At 45.1% G+C, this 24,093-nt stretch overlaps 1 protein-coding gene across 6 annotated transcripts in view; it reads right to left on the minus strand.

Moving 5' to 3' along the window:
- The window catches only part of LOC110504808 (collagen alpha-1(XXIII) chain), a 237,417-nt gene that overhangs the window by 58,536 nt on the left and 154,788 nt on the right, over window positions 1-24,093 (minus strand). For all 6 annotated transcript variants that reach the window (XM_036969977.1, XM_036969975.1, XM_036969976.1 and 3 more), the window contains exons 3-7: window positions 20,597-20,641; window positions 15,344-15,351; window positions 11,852-11,878; window positions 414-440; window positions 298-324 (exon numbers count right to left, since the gene is read on the minus strand). In XM_036969977.1, the coding sequence (XP_036825872.1) occupies window positions 298-324; window positions 414-440; window positions 11,852-11,878; window positions 15,344-15,351; window positions 20,597-20,641 (134 nt within the window). The remainder of the gene's footprint in view (window positions 1-297; window positions 325-413; window positions 441-11,851; window positions 11,879-15,343; window positions 15,352-20,596; window positions 20,642-24,093) is intronic.

Below are 24,093 nucleotides of genomic sequence, written 5' to 3' on the forward strand. Positions count from 1 at the left end.
TGAATGGGGCTTTCAGTGCTCCGTTCTCAGGTAGGTCTTGAGAGGCTGAAACAACTTTTGGATGGGTAACATGATGGTTACTGATGGTGACCTCACCAACTCACTATGGCTGGATTTTCCAACTGGGACAATACATAACAATTGATGATGAGCAGGAAAGTGTCACCTGGCTTACAGATTCCAAGATGAACCTGGTTCACACAGACTTAAATACATGTGCATAGAACTGTGTGGAATTTACCATTGTTTTCCCAATCCCAACATCAAGACAACCGAAGCAGGAATGAGACAGTGTACCTGACTTCCTTTAGGACCGGGGAGACCCTATGAAGAGGAGAGAGAGTTCCAGAGTTCAAATCAATGAAATAGTACAATGAGAGCACATTTCATTCATCTATCAAATAGATACTCACTGGTTTGCCATCCATGCCAAGCGGGCCCTACAGAGAGAGGGAGTGAGGGAGGGAGACATTTTTTTTAATGACAGATTAACCCATGTGTTTTGAGCAGGGATTGTTCCATGCAGAGATTCAATAAAGAACAACAAATAAAATGAGTCAATGGCTGCTGGAAAATCTCACTGATGACTTAGATAAAGTAAAGGACGACACTGTTTCTGTTAGCCAAACCAACAATGAGGTCACCCCAGTAGTACAACATGAAACAGCCTGGAGGTATGGTCATTTATGGCGCTTGTATCCTCTATGTGTATCTGTGTGTGTCTTGTATACAACGCACACTCACACAGATTCGGGCGGATGTATTTTCCCTGCCCAGACCAGACCAAACATCTGTAACAGAGGTAGGTAAATAAACTGACCTCCTAAACACTTGCCAGTTGGTCCACGCATGCTTTGAGTACACGTCCTGGTAATCCATCTGGCCCCGCGGCTTTGTGAATGTTGACCTGTTTAAAGGTCGTGCTCACATCCTGCTACCGAGAGCGTTATCACACAGTAGTTAGGAACAGCTGATGATCTCATGCATGCTTCAGTGTTGCTTGCCTCGAAGTGAGCATAAAAGGCATTTAGCTCATCTCGTCAGCTTGTGGCTGGGTTTCCCTTTGTAGTCCGTAATCCTTTTCAATCACTACCACATCCGACGAGCGTCAGAGCCGGTGTAGTAGGATTCAATCTTAATCCTGTATTGACGCTTTGCCTGTTTGATGGTTCATCTGAGGGCTTAGCAGGATTTCTTATAAGCGTCCGGATTAGTGTCCCGCTCCTTGAAAACTGCAACTCTAGCCTTTAGCTCGATGCAGATGTTGCCAGTAATCCATGGCTTCTGGTTGGGATATGTACTATGGGGACAACGTCGTCAATGCACTGATTGATGAAGCCGATGACTGAGGTGGTATACTCCTCAATACCATTGAATGAATCCCGGAACATATTGTAGTAGTGTAGCATCCGCGTCATCTGACCACTTCCGTATTGAGCGAGTCACTGGTACTTCCTGCTTTAGTTTTCGCTTGTAAGCAGGAATCAGGAGGATAGAATTATGGTCAGATTTGCCAAATGGAAGGCAAGGGAGAGCTTTGTATGCGTCTCTGTGTGTGGAGTAAAGGTGGTCTAGAGTTTTTTTCCCCTCTGGTTGCACATGTGACATGCTGGTAGAAATGAGCTAAAATGGATTTAAGTTTGCCTGCATTAAAGTCTCTGGCCACTGGGAGCAATGAGCATTTTCTTGTTTGCTTATGGCCTTATACAGCTCATTGAGTGCAGTCTTAGTGCCAGCATCCTGTTTGCGGTGGTAAATAGACAGCTATGGATAATATAGATGAGAACTCTCTTGGTAGATAGTGTGGTCTACAGCTTATCATAGGGGAACTCTACCTCAGGCGAGCAATACCTCAAGGCTTCTTTAATATTAGACATTGCGCACCAGCTGTTATTGACAAATAGACACATACCCCCGTTCAGCCACAACTCAGTGAAACATATGATATTACAGTTTTTAATGTCCCGTTGGTAGAATAGTCTTGATCGTATATCATCCATTTTATTTTCCAATGATTGCACGTTGACCAATAGAACGGATGGTAGTGGAGGTTTACTCCAGTTTGAATTCTCAGAAGGCAGCCTGACCTCCGCCCCCTTTTTCTCTGTCTTTTCTTCACGCAAATCACAGGGATTTGGGCCCGTTGCCGGGAAAGCAGTATATCCTTCGCATTGTACTCGTTAAAGAAAGGTGAGTAATCGCTGTTCTGATGTCCAGAAGTTATTTTCAGTCATAAAGGATGGTAGCAACAACGCAAAAAAACTAACAAAATAACACAGTTGGTTAGGAGCCCGTAAAACAGCAGCCATCCCCTCCGGCTCCATTCTCTCATACAGTCAGTATGTGATCTGGATGTAAAGCGCCTCTCAACTCAGTACCTGTCTCTGGGAAAATAACCAGGAAAACATTGATTTCGTTTTTTCATGAATAACTATAGACTTCATCTTTAAACTAGCAGTGTTTACAGGCTCCCTGTGGTCGGGTGAAAAGACCCAAGGGATCCGTACGTGGCCCAGCCATCCTGTGTGAACACCGTTTAACCCTATTACTGCTCTGACCCCTGACCCCTGACCCCCTGAAGACTTCCAGTGGGACATCTGACTGTTTAACTAGCCCCTAGGGTACATTGTACCGAAGTGTCCAGAAGCGAACCCTACGGCTGTGTCTGTCCCTTTGCACTTTGATGGATGGAGGGAGGAGAGGAAGAAAGGAGGGAAAAGAGAGAGAGCGAAAGTGATACTTTTGAAATAAGGACTATGTAAGTTTGTTTTACTGTTCGTAGTCTCCCATTGGTCTCATAATGAGATGGCATGCTTCTTTCTATTTGAAGCTTTGATTGTCTTTCTCTAAAACTCTGGGGGTGTTGAAGACCCATAATGTCTACCTGATTACATGGGCCCTAATGGTTATATAAGCAACTGGCTTTTAATTGGAAAACCAGGTCAGTGGTCTCCAACCAAGGTTCATGATTTCAAGCATTCCTTTATGTCTTGATGAAGAGATGAAGCAAAACAAACCATATCCTACAGCCCACCTGGGCTGGGGCTGTGTAACAGAAGTGTGAGTGTGGGACAGGGTGTGAGTGTGTGTGTAGTATTTTATCACACATTTAGGGGAACCGCAGTAATGCAGGGCTGAATGATCTACAAACCCTGATTTCATTCACAGATGAGGTTTTCACAGGTGAAAAACACCTCCCTGTGTGTGTGTGTGTGTGTGTGTGTGTGTGTGTGTGTGTGTGTGTGTGTGTGTGTGTGTGTGTGTGTGTGTGATATGAGTGCATCTGGCCCCCCTGAGACTGATCAGAATGAGAAGACGAGGTGCGCACAATGAGGTCTCCGTCGGCAGGAAGACTGAACCAGACCAGGGGAAGACTGATGTATGAGGCCTAACAAGCCACACAGCAGCCTGTGAACTTGACGTGGGTGTGTGTGTGTTCTACATCTCTTTCTGACCTTATGTGAGTGGGCATAGCACATCTGTGTAGTGGTTGTCATACAAATTAAAACAATATTCCTTAATAGAACATGATTCAATCAAAAGTGAAAGTCACCCAGTAAAATACTGCTAATAGTTAATAGTCTAAAAGTATCCAGTTTTAAACATGCTCTACTGTGTGTGACTACATGTGAGTGTGACTACGTGTGTGTGTGACTACGTGTGTGTGTGACTACGTGTGTGTGTGACTACATGTGAGTGTGACTATGTGTGAGTGTGACTACGTGTGAGTGTGACTATGTGTGAGTGTGACTGTGTGAGTGTGACTACATGTGAGTGTGACTACGTGTGAGTGTGACTATATGTGAGTGTGACTACGTGTGAGTGTGACTACGTGTTAGTGTGACTACGTGTGTGTGTGTGTGACTACGTCTGTGTGTGTGACTACGTGTGAGTGTGACTACGTGTGTGTGTGACTATGTGTTAGTGTGACTATGTGTGAGTGTGACTACGTGTTAGTGTGACTACGTATGTGTGTGACTACATGTGTGTGTGTGTGTGTGTGTGTGTGTGTGACTACTCCAAACAATAAAACCTATACTCTTTGTTGACAGTTCCACAGTATTTTAACCTTCTGTGTGCTACTGACATCCAAACTGGAATATTAGAAAAAAAGAACCACAAAATTCTCTACAACTACAAAACAGTTGATAATATCCATTTTAACAAGACCATAAAACCCAGAGAACTCGATGAAAGTCGATGTGATTGATAAGCGGATGCTACCTATATAAAGGACCACTTCCATTATGGGCCAGTGGAGGACTGTAATGTGTGATGCATGACATGACCATGTAGGACAGAGCCAGTGATGAGGGTGTGTGTGTGTGTTTGTGTGTTTTGGACCTACACAACAAACTGGGGAGGAAAAATAAAAAGCTGGGAATGCAGATAAAAATAGGCCCAAACAAAAAGGCAGCAGAACCCTTCATCTTATACCACAAATGGAACGAGAGAGAGAGAGAGAGAGAGAGAGAGAGAGAAAGAGAAAAAATAGGCCTCAAATTACCACTAAAACCTCAAGTAGGGGAGAAGGGAACATAGCCTTTTTGTCTGTGTGTTTTCATAGTCTCCTCTCTGCCATCTTGTCTCCTTGTCCTAATCAGTGAGGATTCTAATCAGTGAGGATTCTGGGAGCTGTGACTCTGCCTACATAAGCATTCCACCCAATTAGACCGTTTTTAAGCACATTTCTGGAAAATGACTTTTGCAGCAGGGTGTTTGTGTGTGTGTGTGTGTGTGTGTGTGGAGCAAAGCCCCTCCTTCTTTCAGCATAGTATAGAAGAGGTCTGAACTATGTGTTTAATATCCCTGTTGCAAGGCCTTAGGAAGAGCTGAGGCCTGGGTGTGAACCTGAGGAAAGGTGTAGGTCTGCTGCAAGGCCTTAGGAAGAGCTGAGGCCTGGGTGTGAACATGAGGAAAGGTGTAGGTCTGTTGCAAGGCCTTAGGAAGAGCTGAGGCCTGGGTGTGAACCTGAGGAAAGGTGTAGGTCTGCTGCAAGGCCTTAGGAAGAGCTGAGGCCTGGGTGTGAACCTGAGGAAAGGTGTAGGTCTGCTGCAAGGCCTTAGGAAGAGCTGAGGCCTGGGTGTGAACATGAGGAAAGGTGTAGGTCTGCTGCAAGGCCTTAGGAAGAGCTGAGGCCTGGGTGTGAACATGAGGAAAGGTGTAGGTCTGCTGCAAGGCCTTAGGAAGAGCTGAGGCCTGGGTGTGAACATGAGGAAAGGTGTAGGTCTGCTGCAAGGCCTTAGGAAGAGCTGAGGCCTGGGTGTGAACATGAGGAAAGGTGTAGGTCTGTTGCAAGGCCTTAGGAAGAGCTGAGGCCTGGGTGTGAACATGAGGAAAGGTGTAGGTCTGCTGCAAGGCCTTAGGAAGAGCTGAGGCCTGGGTGTGAACATGAGGAAAGGTGTAGGTCTGCTGCAAGGCCTTAGGAAGAGCTGAGGCCTGGGTGTGAACCTGAGGAAAGGTGTAGGTCTGCTGCAAGGCCTTAGGAAGAGCTGAGGCCTGGGTGTGAACATGAGGAAAGGTGTAGGTCTGCTGCAAGGCCTTAGGAAGAGCTGAGGCCTGGGTGTGAACATGAGGAAAGGTGTAGGTCTGCTGCAAGGCCTTAGGAAGAGCTGAGGCCTGGGTGTGAACCTGAGGAAAGGTGTAGGTCTGCTGCAAGGCCTTAGGAAGAGCTGAGGCCTGGGTGTGAACCTGAGGAAAGGTGTAGGTCTGCTGCAAGGCCTTAGGAAGAGCTGAGGCCTGGGTGTGAACCTGAGGAAAGGTGTAGGTCTGCTGCAAGGCCTTAGGAAGAGCTGAGGCCTGGGTGTGAACCTGAGGAAAGGTGTAGGTCTGCTGCAAGGCCTTAGGAAGAGCTGAGGCCTGGGTGTGAACCTGAGGAAAGGTGTAGGTCTGCTGCAAGGCCTTAGGAAGAGCTGAGGCCTGGGTGTGAACCTGAGGAAAGGTGTAGGTCTGCTGCAAGGCCTTAATGTGTTGACGTTGAATCAACATGGAAAACAGATTTTTAACCGAAATTGATTTTTTTAAGATTTAAGTGCCTTTGAACGGGGTATGGTAGTAGGTGCCAGGCGCACCGGTTTGAGTCAAGAACTGCAACGCTGTTGGGTTTTTCACCCTCAACAGTTTCCTGTGTACATCAAGAACAGTCCACCACCCAAAGGACATCCAGCCAACTTGACACGACTGTGGGAAGCATTGGAGTCAACATGGGCCAGCATCCCTGTGGAACACTTTCCACACCTTGTAGTCCATGCCCCAATAAATTGAGGCTATTCTGAGGGCAAAAGGGGGGATGCAACTCAATATTAGCAAGGTGTTCTTAATATTTTGTACACTCAGTATATATAGATATTTCATTGTCACATACACCAGATAGGTGCAGTGAAATGTGTTGTTTTACAGGGTCAGCCATAGTAGTACGGCTCCCCTGGAGATAATTAGTCTTCAGTGTCTTGCTTAAGGGCACATCGACAGATATTTCACCTTGTCGGCTGGGTATTCAAAACCAGGGACGTTTCGGTTACTGGCCCAACGCTCTAACCGCAAGGATACCAGTCGCCCTTAAAAAAGTATAATAGAACTGTACATAGGAGAGTAAATCACGGACGTTTTTTTATCTATCCTAGGAGGCTGAAAAGAGACACATGCATTAACAATGTAGTCTGTGCATATCAATGAGTGTTTGTGTACTGTGCATCAGTGGAGGCTGGTGGGAGGAGCTATAGGAGGACAGGCTCACTGTAATGGCTGGAATGGAATGCATGGAATGGAATCAAACATGTGGTTTCCATGTTTGATGTGTTTGACTCGGTTCCATTTATTCCATTCCAGCCATTACAATGAGCCTGTCCTCCTATAGCTCCTCCCACCAGCCTCCACCGCTGTGCATTTAAGTGTATGCATATGTGTTTGTGTGTGTGAGAGTGCATACGTGTGTAAGAAAGAGAGAGCGTGTGTGTTTACTGGTCTGTGTTGCTCAGAGACATGCAGGTTATGAATGTTTATTTTTCTTCTTCGTGTTTTTAAAACTCCTTTTCATATTTCATGGTATCCAATTGGTTGTTACAGTCTTGTGTCTGTAATTCACTCAATGAGTGAATAGGTGTGGAGTCAGGCGCAGAGAGCAAAGGATGCGGGAAAAACACGCTTTAATGTCCAGAAATAATCACAGGAACAAAATTAGTATACCAAACCAGGTATAACTACAGAACAAAAATACCCTATCGTGAAAAATAAAAGGACAGCGAGAAACCCAAATGAAAACACTAACCACTCTAACACATACAGATGAACAAGCCCCCACAAACAGAAGCGGGCTGAACAAACTTAAATAACCCCACCCTAACAACCAAACAAGGAACAGGTGAAACCAATTAGACAAAACCAAACGAACACAGAACAAAGGATCGGTGGCAGCTAGTAGACCGGCGATGACGACCGCCGAGCGCCACCCGAACAAGAAGGGGAGTCACCTTCGGTAATATTCGTGACAGTCTCATCCCTGCAACTCCCGTATGGACTCGGGAGAGGCAACGGTCGAGAGCCGTGCGTCCTCCGAAACGCAACCCAACCAAGCCGCACTTCTTCTTGACACAATGCCCACTTAACGCAGAAGCCAGCCGCGCCAATGTGTTGGGGGAAACACCGTACACCTGGCGACCGTGTCAGCGTGTACTGCGCCCGGCCCGCCACAGGAGTCGCTAGTGCCCGATGGGACAAGGACATCCCTGCCGGCCAAATCCTCCCCTAACCCGGAAGACTCTGGGCCAATTGTGCGCCGCGCCATGGGTCTCCCAGGCGCAGCTGGCTGCGACAGAGTCTGGACTCAAACCCAGAATCTCTAGTGGCACAGCTAGCACTGTGATGCAGTGCCTCAGACCACCGCGCCACTCGGGAGGCCCGTGGTTTTGATTGTTTGACAGTGGAGGGACTCTGTATCGATGCTCTAACCCACAGGCTGTGACTAATGACAAGAAGACGTGAGGGTTATATGAAGACCCACTGGGCAAAAGACTGCACAACATTTAAAAAAAAATGTTTCCACGTCATTTCAACCAAACAATACAACAGAAAACTGATTTTTAACCTAAATCTATTTTTCAACTAAATGTAAATCAATGAATCAAAACTAGAACTGACGTCTGTGACCAGTGGGGAGTCACACATAAACACACACACCGTCTGTGAGGTGTAGGACCTGTTCTCTCTCTCTCTCTCTCTCTCTCCCTCTCTCGCTCTCTCTGCCTCTCTCTCTCTGCCACTCTCTCTCTGCCTCTCTCTCTGCCTCTGTCTCGCTCTTGCTTTCTCGCTTGCTTTCTCTCTTGCTTTCTCGCTTGCTTTCTCTCTTGCTCTCTCTCTCTCTCTCCCTCTCTCTGCCTCTGTCTCTCTCTTGCTTTCTCTCTTGCTTTCTCGCTTGCTTTCTCTCTTGCTCTCTTTCTCTCTCGCTCTCTCTCTCTCTCTCTGCCTCTGTCTCTCTCTCTCTCCACCCCTCTCTCTCGCTCTCTCTACCCCTCTCTCTCTCTACCCCTCTCTCTACCTCTCTCTCTCATACTGATCATTCTTCACAGCAACCCAGCACCCAAATGAATAAATTAGCTTATTTATGTACATCTCTGTCTCTCTCTCTCTGTCTGTCGATCAGGTGTTCTCCTAGTTCCTGGATGACCTCTCTCTCTCTCTCTCTCTCTCTCTTTCTCTCTCTCTCGATCAGGTGTTCTCCTAGTTCCTGGCCTCAAGCTCAGCCAAGCAGACGTAAAACTAGCGAGGAGTAAGGTGTAGGAAAAGGAGGTATTATTCCTGAGGAAAACAACATTTAGTTGGCACAACACATCCTGGTAATCTTAAGAAATTGCCTGGACTCATTTGTGTCGATTTGAAAATGGCTTCTCAATCTCACACAGGCTTTATTTCTGCCTGCTTGAACGGCAATAGCTCAGATATACATGACATGACCCCGAGAATCGATAGAACATGTACAAATACAATATAACACTGAAAATGGGTGAATCTCTCCTTTAACAGAGTGGGAAACATGATATCAGACCATGGTAAATGGACCAGCCTGCTGTCTAAGCTAATGAACTACAGGATTCATCTACTGTGTGTTGGATCTGAAGTTAACCATGAATACATTAATACATGTCAGGGGTAGAGTTAGGGTCAGGTTAGGGTTCGACTGATGAACTGATGTTGTTGGTGTACTGTAATACTCACTAAGCGTTCTCATGTACAGACACAGACATGACACGCAAACAGATGAATACATAGTTACCCAAACAGACACATGCTTGTCCTGCACAAACTCTCTCTATCTCCCCTTCTCTCCCTCTCTCTCCCCCTCTCTCTCACCCCCTCTCTCTCTCCTCCTCTCTCTCTCCCCCTCTCTCTTTCGCTCTCTCACACAAAATGCACGCATGCACACACGCATACACACACAGACGTGTGTGCGTCTGTCTGTGTGTAATTAGCAGCAGGCATTTCCCGTCAGGAAGGCTTCCTGGTGCCAGACAGAGCTGAGAGCATAGCCAGGCAGACCTGGCAATCTGGGAACCCCTTGGGGGCTGGACTTCCCAACATTCCCAATAATAATACAACATTCTAAATAACACAGCAATCAATATGCTACCATGCGTAACCAGAGTAACTCAACACTAACGAACCACATTAGCATAAATACACATAAAGACACATCCTGTTAAATCTAGTCAGAGGTAACCTATGCTGATGTTCATTATGACTAAAACGCTGATTATTATCGTCACCAAACTGACCTCAGAGACAGAGGCAGGACATCATGTTCATTATGACTAAAACACTCATCATCACCACCAAATTGACCTCAGAGACAGAGGCAGAGGCAAGACTCATGTCTGTAGCCATGAAGTGCTTTGAAAGGCTGGTCATGGCTGACATCAATGATGGCTGATCACCATCATCCCGGAAATCCTAGACCCACTCCAATTCGCATACCGCCCCAACAGATCCACAGATGACACAATCTCAATCGCACTCCACACTGCCCTTTCCCACCTGGACAAAAAGGAATACCTATGTGAGAATGCTGTTCATTGACTACAGCTCAGCGTTCAACACCATAATGCCCACAAAGCTCATCACTAAGCTAAGGACCCTGGGACTAAACACCTCCCTCTGCAACTGGATCCTGGACTTCCTGACGGGCCGCCCCCCAGGTGATAAGGGTAGGTAACAACACACCGCCACGCTGATCCTCAACATAGGGGCCCCTCAGTTGTGCGTGCTCAGTCCCCTCATGTACTCTCTGTTCACCCACAACTGCGTGGCCAAGCACGACTCCAACACCATCATTAAGTTTGCTGACGACACAAAAGTGGTAGGCCTGATCACTGACAACAATGAGACAGCTTATAGGGAGGAGGTCAGAGAACTGGCAGTGTGGAGCCAGGACAACAACCTCTCCCTCAACGTGAGCAAGACAAAGGAGCTGATTGTGGACTACGGGACAAGGAGGGCCGAACACGCCCACATTCACATCGACGGGGCTGTAGTGGAGAGTTAAGTTCCTTAGTGTCCACATAACCAACAAACTATCACGATCCAAACACACCAAGACAGTCGTGAAGAGGGCACGACAACACCTTTACCCCCTCAGGAGACTGAAAAGATTTGGCATGTGTCCCCAGATCCTCAAAAACTTCTATAGCTGTACCATCGAGAAAATCCTGACCGTTTGCATCACTGCCTGGTATGGCATCTGCTCGGCATCTGACCGTAAGGCGCTACAGAGGGTAGTGCGTACAGCCCAGTACATCACTGGTCCAAGCTTCCTGCCAACCAGGATCTATATACCAGGCGGTGTCAGAGGAAAGACCAAAAAATTGTCAAAGACTCCAGTCACCCAAGTCATAGACTGTTTTCTCTGCTACCGCACGGCAAGCGGTCCCGGAGTGCCAAGTCTAGGACAAAAAGGCTCCTTAACAGCTTCTACCTCCAAGCCATAAGACTGCTGAACAATGAATCAAATGGCCGCACGGACTATTTACATTGAACCCCCCCTGCCCCTTGTTTTACACTGCTTCTACTCGCTGTTTATTATCTATGCATAGTCACTTCACCCCTACCTACACGTACAAATTACCTCTAACCTGTACCCCTGCACATTGATTCACGGTATTCAGTTGTATTCAGTGCATGTGACAAATGTGATTTGATTTGTTCATACTGAGCAGAGCAGAGCAGAGAGCTGGAGTTCCCCATATGACCAATAGAGGCCACCAGAACACAGTTTGACAGGGAGACGAGAGAGACAACTCCACACTATACCACACTAGTTTATTACTTGAACAGAAATCTACTCATTGATTGGGGAACTTGTTAGGGCTATATAAGCATATCTCAAAATAAATCCAGACCCCAGACACACTAAAAAAGAAGACAGTAAAGGTTGATGACACAGCCTATTAAACTGAAGTGAATCAGTGAGCTAGTGAATCAGTGAGTCACTTGGTGCACCACGCTGACAGGTGTTCCAACCCAACACTGTTGCAAATCTAATCTGTCTGATATTGGCAGGCAGCAGCCATGATGTGGTCATGATGAAACAACATGTGGTGCTGGGAACAGACCCAATTAACCCTGGCAAACCAAACTCGGCTGTGTGTGTGTGTGTGTGTGTGGATGTTTTTCAGTTGTTGCACAGGGCAGGAATTATAAACACATTAATCATTGTTGAAAATACATTAATGAGTGTAAGGTGGAAGTAAAAAGACAAAGAAGAAGGATGATCACGAGGGTAGAATCCATTAAATACACTGTTGATGGAGGTGATAGAAGTGCAAAATAGGCTAAGAGAATCTAAAAAGTAAATTAAATGTACCGGGTATCCATCTCTCCCAGTCTTGCCCTGGTGAGATAAGAGAGAGAGTAAAGCACACCACATTACACTGGTTAGAACATAACATGACCAACATCACACTGATTAGACCATGACCAACATCACCACATTACACTGGTTAGAACATAACATGACCAACATCACACTGATTAGAACATGACCAACATCACCACATTACACTGGTTAGAACATAACATGACCAACATCACCACATTACACTAGTTAGAACATAACATGACCAACATCACACTGATTAGAACATGACCAACATCACCACATTACACTGGTTAGAACATAACATGACCAACATCCCCACATTACACTGGTTAGAACATAACATGACCAACATCACACTGATTAGAACATGACCAACATCACCACATTACACTGGTTAGAACATAACATGACCAACATCACACTGATTAGAACATGACCAACATCACCACATTACACTGGTTAGAACATAACATGACCAACATCACCACATTACACTGGTTAGAACATAACATGACCAACATCACCACATTACACTGGTTAGAACATAACATGACCAACATCACACTGATTAGAACATGACCAACATCACCACATTACACTGGTTAGAACATAACATGACCAACATCACACTGATTAGAACATGACCAACATCACCACATTACACTGGTTAGAACATAACATGACCAACATCCCCACATTACACTGGTTAGAACATAACATGACCAACATCACACTGATTAGAACATGACCAACATCACCACATTACACTGGTTAGAACATAACATGACCAACATCACACTGATTAGAACATGACCAACATCACCACATTACACTGGTTAGAACATAACATGACCAACATCACCACATTACACTGGTTAGAACATAACATGACCAACATCACCACATTACACTGGTTAGAACATGACCAACATCACCACATTACACTGGTTAGACCATAACATGACCAACATCACCACATTACACTGGTTAGAACATAACATGACCAACATCACCACATTACACTGGTTAGAACATAACATGACCAACATCACCACATTACACTGGTTAGAACATAACATGACCAACATTACCACATTACACTGGTTAGAACATAACATGACTGTCACGATCGTCGTAAGAAGCGGACCAAAATGCAGCGTGGTATGTGTTCATGATGATATTTTAATTAAAGAACACACTGAATACAAAACAATAAACGACCGTGACGCTATAAGGACTGTGCTGACAGAAGCAACTAACATAGACAATCACCCACAACCCACAATGACAAAACAGGCTACCTAAATATGGTTCCCAATCAGAGACAATTACTAACACCTGCCTCTTATTGAGAACCATATCAGGCCAAACACAGAAACAGACAAACAAGACATCCAACATAGAATGCCCACTCAGATCACACCCTGACCAAACAAAACATAGAAAGATACAAAGCAAACTATGGTCAGGGCGTGCCAATGACCAACATCACCACATTACACTGGTTAGAACATAACATGACCAACCTTACACTGTTTAGAACATGACCAACATCACCACAGTACACTGGTTAGAACAGAACATGACCAACATTACACTGGTTAGAACATGACCAACATCACAACATTACACTGGTTAGAACATAACATGACCAACATCACTACATTAAACTGGTTAGAACATAACATGACCAACATCACCACATTACACTGGTTAGAACATGACCAACATCACAACATTACACTGGTTAGGACATAACATGACCAACATCACCACATTACACTGGTTAGAACATGACCAACATCACAACATTACACTGGTTAGAACATAACATGACCAACATCACAACATTACACTGGTTAGAACATGACCAACATCACTACATTACACTGGTTAGAACATGACCAACATCACAACATTACACTGGTTAGACCATAACATGACCAACATCACAACATTACACTGGTTAGACCATAACATGACCAACATCACTACATTAAAACGGTTAGAACATAACATGACCAACATCACCACATTACACTGGTTAGAACATAACATGACCAACATCACTACATTACACTGGTTAGAACATGACCAACATCACAACATTACACTGGTTAGAACATGACCAACATCACTACATTACACTGGTTAGAACATAACATGACCAACATCACAACATTACACTGGTTAGACCATAACATGACCAACATCACTACATTACACTGGTTCGAACATGACCAACATCACAACATTACACTGGTTAGAACATAACATGACCAACATCACAACATTACACTGGTTAGAACATAACATGACCAACATCACAACATTACACTGGTTAGAACATAACATGACCAACATCACAATATTACACTGGTTAGAACATAACATGACCAACATCACCACATTGCACTGGTTAGAACATAACATGACCAACATCACAACATTACACTGGTTAGAACATGACCAACATCACCACATTACACTGGTTAGAACATAACATGACCAACATCACCACATTACACTGGTTAGAACATAACATGACCAACATCACTACATTACACTGGTTGAGTGACCTTTTTTGATTCAGTGGCAGCTGTGTGATATCCCAGCTCTCTGCTCCCAGGAACAGGAACAGATATTGGACACAGCAGCAGTCTGCTCTATCCATGTTCCTTCTCTCTGTGTTGGAGTTATAGCTCCATAGAGGAGGGTAACTCACCCCTGTGTTGGAATTATAGCTCCATAGAGGAGGGTAACTCACCCCTGTGTTGGAGTTATAGCTCCATAGTGGAGAGTAACTCACCCCTGTGTTGGAGTCATAGCTCCATAGAGGAGAGTAACTCATCCCTGTGTTGGAGTTATAGCTCCATAGAGGAGAGTAACTCACCCCTGTGTTGGAGTTATAGCTCCATAGAGGAGAGTAACTCACCCCTGTGTTGGAGTTATAGCTCCATAGTGGAGAGTAACTCACCCCTGTGTTGGAGTTATAGCTCCATAGAGGAGAGTAACTCACCCCTGTGTTGGAGTCATAGCTCCATAGTGGAGGGTAACTCACCCCTGTGTTGGAATTATAGCTCCATAGAGGAGGGTAACTCACCCCTGTGTTGGAGTTATAGCTCCATAGTGGAGAGTAACTCACCCCTGTGTTGGAGTCATAGCTCCATAGAGGAGAGTAACTCATCCCTGTGTTGGAGTTATAGCTCCATAGTGGAGAGTAACTCACCCCTGTGTTGGAGTCATAGCTCCATAGAGGAGGGTAACTCATCCCTGTGTTGGAGTTATAGCTCCATAGAGGAGAGTAACTCACCCCTGTGTTGGAGTTATAGCTCCATAGAGGAGGGTAACTCACCAGTCACTACACTGCACTACTCCCTAACTCTCTCCACAGAATTTTCAACACACACGCGCACACACTCTCCCAGGTGGTCACTGTGTGTGATACTTCCTGGATGAGATGACCAAAGTACTTACTGGAGCTCCTGCAATACAAAAACAAAAGAGACAGACAGACAGAGAGAGAGAGAGAGAGAGAGAGAGAGAGAGAGAGAGAGAGAGAGAGAGAGAGAGAGAGAGAGAGAGAGAGAGAGAGAGAGAGAGAGAGAGAGAGAGAGAGAGAGAGAGAGAGAGAGAGAGAGAGAGAGAGAGAGAGAGAGAGAGAGAGAGAGAGAGAGAGAGAGAGAGAGAGAGAGAGAGAGAGAGAGAGAGAGAGAGAGAGAGAGAGAGAGAGAGAGAGAGAGAGAGAGAGAGAGAGAGAGAGAGAGAGAGAGAGAGAGAGAGAGAGAGAGAGAGAGAGAGAGAGAGAGAGAGAGAGAGAGAGAGAGAGAGAGAGAGAGAGAGAGAGAGAGAGAGAGAGAGAGAGAGAGAGAGAGAGAGAAAAAAACATTATTAGTGCCAGTCTAATACATTCAACATTCTGTACAGGAATCAATGAATCCTGGTATTGTATTCAGAAAGTTGCACACAACAGGAAAAATGTACTGTATGTACTGTGGTCTTTTAGAATGGGGATAACATTTTGGATATAAATATCTCATTAAGGTTATTGCCAATAGAGCGTGTGGTAGGAGCATTATGACAAACAGACACATGCTGAGTTGACTTTTTGGCTATGGCCAGTGTTTTGCATTAGGCTGAAAAATCATTCAGTGTTTTACAGAGAAATATTCAAATGGAGAGGAACTAGAAAGGGAAAGGATGAAGTTTAAGGACACTAAGTCCCAGATAGGTACCAGACAGTTTTGAAGCTAGTTGGGCCTGGGATATCCTCTCAAAGCTCTAGAAAACCCTAGAACTTCAGAGAGTGTTGTTCCACAGCGAAGATACATTCTGTCATCTTAGTGTTCCTTATGTTGTTAACCTGACTGTCCATAATCAGGAGAAATGTTCAGAGATAAGTCCTCTCTCTTTCTCTCTCCCTTTTCTCTCTCTCTCTCTTAACCTCTCCCTTTCATTCTCCCTTTCCCCCTCTCTCATATCTCTTAACTCATAACATGGACTGTTTGAGGACTCATCAGTCCAGTCTAAAACCAACCGTCCTGATTAAACTGATGTAGATGAAACACAGAGAATCAGTTGATCATTAAGATGACATCCAGCCTTTGGTTTGTGACTAATGTTGTTTATTGGAATTTAACCAATCATGGAAAGGTTCTTTCTGATGTCTCTATAATAACAACCAATGGCACGCATTCATGCAGGGTGGGGCCCCAACAAAGAAAAGAACAACATGCCAGTAATACAACTACAACAACAATCAACCAAACAACAATGCATGCAGTAATAGACATCACAATGGGTCTAGGCCAGCATTTCCCAAACTCCATCCTAGCACTACAAAGCTGATTCAAATCATCAAAACTTGATGATGAGTTTCATTATTTGAATCGGCTGTGTAGGTTTGGGGCATAAACCAAAATGTGCACCCCTTGGGGTGCCGAGGACTGAGTTTGGGAAACACTAGTCTAGCCCGAGTGGAAAAAGACACTTGTGGAGTAGTGAGGGTGTTATTGGTTATTGCTGTATGAACACACACAACTAAACAAGTGAACATAATCAGAATCTGTGTAGAGATCTGAGCAGATGGAGAGGTGAAAGAAGGGCGGAGAGGAGGAGATGAAGGGGGAGGTATAGACGAGACAGAGAGATGAGAGGAGAGGGTAGAAGTGAGAGGGAGAGGGAGAGAGTAGAAGGAGAGAGAGAGTGGTGAAGGGGCATGAGACAGAGATAAGAGATGAAGACATGATCTATTGATACATTATCTCTAAATGATCTATTGATACATTATCTATAAATGATCTATTGATATATGCTCTATAAATGATCTATTGATACATTATCTATAAATGATCTATTGATATATGCTCTATAAATGATCTATTGTTACATTATCTATAAATGATCTATTGATACATTATTTATAAATTATCTATTGATACATTATTTATAAATTATCTATTGATACATTATCTATAAATTATCTATTGATACATTAATGATAAATTATCTATTGATACATTATCTATGAATTATCTATTGATACATTATCTATAAATTATCTAATTATCTATCTGCGTCATCAGTGATTTGGTATGTTACATGTTTGCTTTGGCAATGTATGTGGTAAAACTTTCCAAGCGAATAAAGCGATTTGAATTGAAATGAGAAAGGGAGACGTGAGAGGAGAAAGGTGTTGTAGTTTATGAGGCATGAAAGTCAATTTGGAGTATGAGTGTCTAGACACTAGGACAAGGACCTCCTGTTGACACGAGGACAACAACCTCCTGTAGACACTAGGACAACAACCTCATGTCAACACTAGGGCAACAACCTCCTGTAGACACTAGGACAACAACCTCCTGTAGACACTAGGACAACAACCTCCTGTTGACACTAGGGCAACAACCTCCTGTTGACACTAGGACAACAGCCTCCTGTAGACACAAGGACAACAACCTCCTGTAGACACTAGGACAACAACCTCCTGTAGACACTAGGACAACAACCTCCAGTTGACACTAGGACAACAACCTCCAGTTGACACTAGGACAACAACCTCCAGTTGACACTAGGACAACAACCTCCTGTAGACAATAAGACAACAACCACCAATAGACACTAGGACAACAACCTCCTGTTGACACTAGGACAACAACCTCCTGTTGACACGAGGACAACAACCTCCTGTTTACATTAGGACAACAACCTCCTGTAGACACTAGGGCAACAACCTCCTGTAGACACTAGGGCAAGAACCTCCTGTAGACACTAGGGCAACTACCTCCAGTTGACGGTAGGACAACAACGCTGTAGACAGTTAGAGTCAGGCCATGGTGCAGACAGCTAGAGTCAGGCCATGCTGTAGACAGTTAGAGTCAGGCCATGCTGTAGACAGCTAGAGTCAGGCCATGCTGTAGACAGTTAGAGTCAGGCCATGGTGCAGACAGCTAGAGTCAGGCCATGCTGTAAACACCTAGAGGCAGGCCATGCTGTAGACAGCAAGAGTCAGGCCATGCTGTAGACAGTTAGAGTCAGATCATGGTGCAGACAGCTAGAGTCAGGCCATGCTGTAGACAGTTAGAGTCAGGCCATGCTGTAGACAGCTAGAGTCAGGCCATGCTGTAGACAGCTAGAGTCAGGCCATGCTTTAAACAGCTAGAGTCAGGCCATGCTGTAGACAGCTAGTCAGGCCATTGTGCAGACAGCTAGAGTCAGGCCATGCTGTAAACAGCTAGCGTCAGGCCATGCTGTAGACAGCTAGAGTCAGGCCATGCTGTAGACAGCTAGTCAGGCCATGCTGTAGACAGCTAGAGTCAGGCCATGCTGTAGACAGCTAGAGTCAGGCCATGCTGTAGACAGTTAGAGTCAGGCCATGGCAATTTCCTCCTTTTATGGAGTTGAGAACTGTCAGACATTTTTACCTGACCTAATTAAAGCGCCCCTGGCCCAGCTGAGTAAGTGGCAATGAATTAAAGGATTATTCCACCAACTCCATGGGCCTTTTCTACAGCCACCCTGAAAATTGGTTAAATTCCACACTCCTCAAAAAAGGCTCATTGCTCCCCGTCCTCTGTCATCTCAGGGAGAGGAATTAGTCGGGCAACTGGCCGGATATATGTCTGGTTCTTCACCTGGATCTCCATCTGTCCCAGGCATGGTCTTAGTGATACGGCCCACCGGCCAGGAGGCTCGAGGCAGCTGAGGGTCCACCATCATTACTACTCGGCCAGTTTCCAATGTGGCCATTTCTCTCCGCCATTTCCCTCTGTGCTGTAGACTTGGTAGGTAATCCCGAATGAATTGGGCCCAAAAATGGTCAGCTAACATCTGGATGTGTCGCCACCGGCGTCTGCCAACGAGGTTGGTATCAGCATACATGGCTTGAGGAAGTGATGCATCTCGGCGTCCCATCAAGAGCATATTCGGTGTGACCAGATCAGGGTCAGCGATGTCTGCAGAGAGATATCCCAAGGGTTTGGAGTTCAGTATCCCTTCCATGAGGAAGTCTTCAGTATCCAAACTCTCCAGTAGGTCCAGGTGGACGCATCTAGTTGTCAAACACTTGAATATAATGCCCCAGGGCTTTTCCACACGACGACCTAGCTTGATCATCAAGGGGCCAAAGAAATCTACTCCTGTTGACCAGAAGGGTGGTTTAAGGAGGCACAAGCGAGCAGGGGGTAAATCTGCCATTTTGGGCACCGTGGTTCCGGCCCTCCATCTCTGACATTCTACGCAGGCGTATTGGTGCTTACGAATGGCTCTGCAGACAGCTAGTGTCAGGCCATGCTGCAGACAGCTAGAGTCAGGCCATGTTGCAGACAGCTAGAGTCAGACCATGTTGCAGACAGCTAGAGTCAGGCCATGTTGCAGACAGCTAGAGTCAGGCCATGCTGCAGACAGCTAGAGTCAGGCCATGTTGCAGACAGCTAGAGTCAGGCCATGTTGTAGACAGCTAGAGTCAGGCCATTCTGGCTATATTTAGATAACGATGGGAACACAGGGACACTAAACCTGCGTCAACCTGGTTCATTTCGGTCCCAAGGCAAAACCAGTTGAGAACCACTGATCTACAGCAGGGTTTTCCAAACTTGGTCTTGAGGATTTCTACACTAATGGATTGCAAGGCACCGGTGGTTTCAAACTGAATCAGATCTGTTCGTACTGATCCCAATAAGTGTTTTGTGGTTTAAGAGAAACCCTAACACACTAAAGGAGGAGTGAGGGCCATGATGTTGGCAAGGCAGAATGTCATTAACTTCGTCCTACTGCTAAGGCAGCTGCTACTGCTCAGGCTGCACCGCTAACACATGGGCAACGTTCATATAACCATGTGGCCAATGTTCGCATTAGGTTGGAATGGACATGGAGGGACAGGGAGAAAGACCTGCTGTAGAGAGAGAGAGAGAGAGGGAGAGAGAGAGAGAGAGAGAGAGAATGAGAGAGAGAGATAGAAAGCGAGATGGAGAGAGAGAGAAGAGAAAGAGAGATGGAGAGAGATGACCGAGACAAGTGATAGAGTGATGAGCGAGAGAGAGAGAGAGGATGGGGAGGAGAGGAGGAGAGATGATGGGGAGTGGTGGAGAGATGGGGATGTAAAAGAAGGGGAGGACTGAATGAGAGGGATGGGATGGGAAGAGGAAGAAAGATGTGAGGTAAGAGGAGAGAGAATGTAGAGAGGAAAGAGAAGTGTGTGGGGACAGTTAAAGACAGAGATATGACACTTACCGGTGTCACCTCTTCTGCCCATCCTTCCACGCTTTCCAGGAGGACCTGAAGGAAACACAGACAGAATGATATAGCCACAAGTCATCAATGGAAAGTCAGGGAAGAAGTTGTAGGTTTAGAGTTGGGGCTAAAAAGGGCATTATTCTAAAATGTATGAAATATTTTTTTTTCTCATCAATCTAGACACAATAACAATCCAATTTGTGTAAATGCATTACAAATCAAATACTTTACCTAAGTATTCAGACCCTTTGCTATGAGCCTCAAAATAGAGCTCAGGTGCATCCTGTTACCATTGATCATCCTTGAGATGTTTCTACAACTTGATTGGAGTCCACCTGTGGTAAATTCAATTGTTTGGACATGATTTGGAAAGGCACACACCTGTCACATCAATCATTCTTAAATGGAGACTAGTGATGATCGAGGGAAAGATGAATGGAGTACAGAGAGATCCTTGATGAAAACCTGCTCCAGAGTGCTCAGGACCTCAGACTGGGGCGAGGGTTCACCTTCCAACAGGACAACAACACTAAGCACACAGCCAAGACAATGCAGAAGTGGCTTCGGGACAAGTCTCTTAATGTTCTTGAGTGGCCCGGTCAGAGACCAGACTTGGACCCGATCGAACATCTCTGGAGAGACCTGAAAATAACTGTGCAGCGACGCTCCCCATCCAACCTGACAGAGCTTGAGAGGATCTGCAGAGAAGAATGGAAGAAACTCCCCAAATACAGGTGTGTCAAGCTTGTAGTGTCATACCCAAGTAGGGTCAAGGCTGTAATCGCTGACAACGGTGCTTCAACAAAGTACTGAGTAAATGGTTTGAATACTTATGAATACTTATGTAAATGTTATATCATTTTTTAATATATATATATATAAATGTGCAAAAATATCTAAAAACCTGTTTTTGCTTTGTCATTATTGGGTATTATGTGTAGATTGATGATGGGTATAAAATGAATTTAATCAATTTTAACATAACAAAATGTGGAAAAAGCCAAGGGGTCTGCATACTTTCCTAATGCACTGTATGCTCACCGCAGCATACCACAGCATACCACAGCTATACCGACTGAGGTTTGAAGCAACTTTTAAATGAGGAACCACTGTGTGTGAGGTGCTCCACATGTAATACATGACGCCAAGAACATCTGGATGCACCTGAGTGGGAACAGGTGTGTGTGTGTGTGTGTGTGTGTGTGTGTGTGTGCGTGTGTGTGTGTGTGTGTGTGTGTGAGAGAGATCAACATGCTTTCCTATGAACTGAACACATCCCATACACACAGTCACAGTCATCCCATTTACACACAGTCACAGTCATCCCATATACACCATCACAGTCATCCCATTTACACACAGTCACAGTCACCCCATATACACACAGTCAGTCATCCCATACACACAGTCACAGTCATCCCATATACACACAGTCACAATCATCCCATATACACACAGTCACATTCATCCCATATACACACAGTCACAGTCATACCATACACACAGTCACAGTCATCCCATATACACACAATCACAGTCATCCCATACACACAGTCACAGTCATCCCATATACACACAGTCACCCCATATACACACAGTCAAAGTCATCCCATATACACACAGTTACAGTCATCCCATATACACACAGTCACAGTCATCCCATACACACAGTCACAGTCATCCTATATACACACAGTCACAGTCATACCATATACACACAGTCACAGTCATCCCATACACACAGTCACAGTCATCCCATATACACACAGTCACAGTCATCACATATACACACAGTCACAGTCATCCCATACACACAGTCATAGACATCCCATACACACAGTCACAGTCATCCCATATACACAGAGTCACAGTCATCCCATATACACACAGTCACAGTCATCCCATATACACACAGTCACAGTCATCCCATACACACAGTCACAGTCATCCCATACACACAGTCACAGTCATCCCATACACACAGTCACAGTCATTCCATATACACACAATCACAGTCATCCCATACACACAGTCACAGTCATCCCATAAACACACAGTCACCCCATATACACACAGTCAAAGTCATCCCATATACACACAGTCACAGTCATCCCATATACACACAGTCACAGTCATCCCATATACACAGTCACAGTCATCCCATATACACACAGTCACAGTCATCCCATAAACACACAGTCACAGTCATCCCATACACACAGTCACAGTCATCCCATATACACACAGTCACAGTCATCCCATATACACAGTCACAGTCATCACATATACACACAGTCACAGTCATCCCATACACACAGTCATAGACATCCCATATACACACAGTCACAGTCATCCCATATACACAGAGTCACAGTCATCCCATATACACACAGTCACAGTCATCCCATACACACAGTCACAGTCATCCCATACACACACAGTCACAGTCATCCCATACACACAGTCACAGTCATCCCATACACACAATCACAGTCATCCCATATACACACAGTCACAGTCATCCCATACACAGTCACAGTCATCCCATACACACACAGTCACAGTCATCCCATACACACAGTCACAGTCATCCCATACACACAATCACAGTCATCCCATATACACACAGTCACAGTCATCCCATACACAGTCACAGTCATCCCATAAACACACAGTCACAGTCATCCCATACACACAGTCACAGTCATCCCATATACACACAGTCACAGTCATCCCATATACACAGTCACAGTCATCACATATACACACAGTCACAGTCATCCCATACACACAGTCATAGACATCCCATATACACACAGTCACAGTCATCCCATATACACAGAGTCACAGGCATCCCATATACACACAGTCACATTCATCCCATACACACAGTCACAGTCATCCCATAAACACACAGTCACAGTCATCCCATATACACACAGTCACAGTCATCCCATTCACACACAGTCACAGTCATCCCATATACACAGTCACAGTCATCACATATACACACAGTCACAGTCATCCCATACACACAGTCACAGTCATCCCATATACACACAGTCACAGTCATCCCATATACACACAGTCACAGTCATTCCATACACACAGTCACAGTCATCCCATATACACACAGTCACAGTCATCCCATATACACACAGTCACAGTCATCCCATTCACACACAGTCACAGTCATCCCATACACAAACAATCACAGACATCCCATACACACACAGTCACAGACATCCCATCCTCTCTCTCTGATGGCCAGCCAAACCAAACACAACCCCTCTCCTCCATTGGTTTGGTGCAAATCCTCACCTCACCCCTGACCTGCCATTAAAGCCTGTCTTGAGACTTTGGGCTGATACTGTTGGTCTATCTCATGTTGAGAAAGAGACACAGTACAGCTATGAGGCAGCCAGAGCAGTTAAACCACCAGTACAGGTGCCAGGATACTGTATGGCGAGGCCAGCGAGGATGAGACAGCCAGC

This window comes from Oncorhynchus mykiss, chromosome 31 (assembly GCF_013265735.2).
Source record: "Oncorhynchus mykiss isolate Arlee chromosome 31, USDA_OmykA_1.1, whole genome shotgun sequence".
Lineage (NCBI taxonomy): Eukaryota > Metazoa > Chordata > Actinopteri > Salmoniformes > Salmonidae > Oncorhynchus > Oncorhynchus mykiss.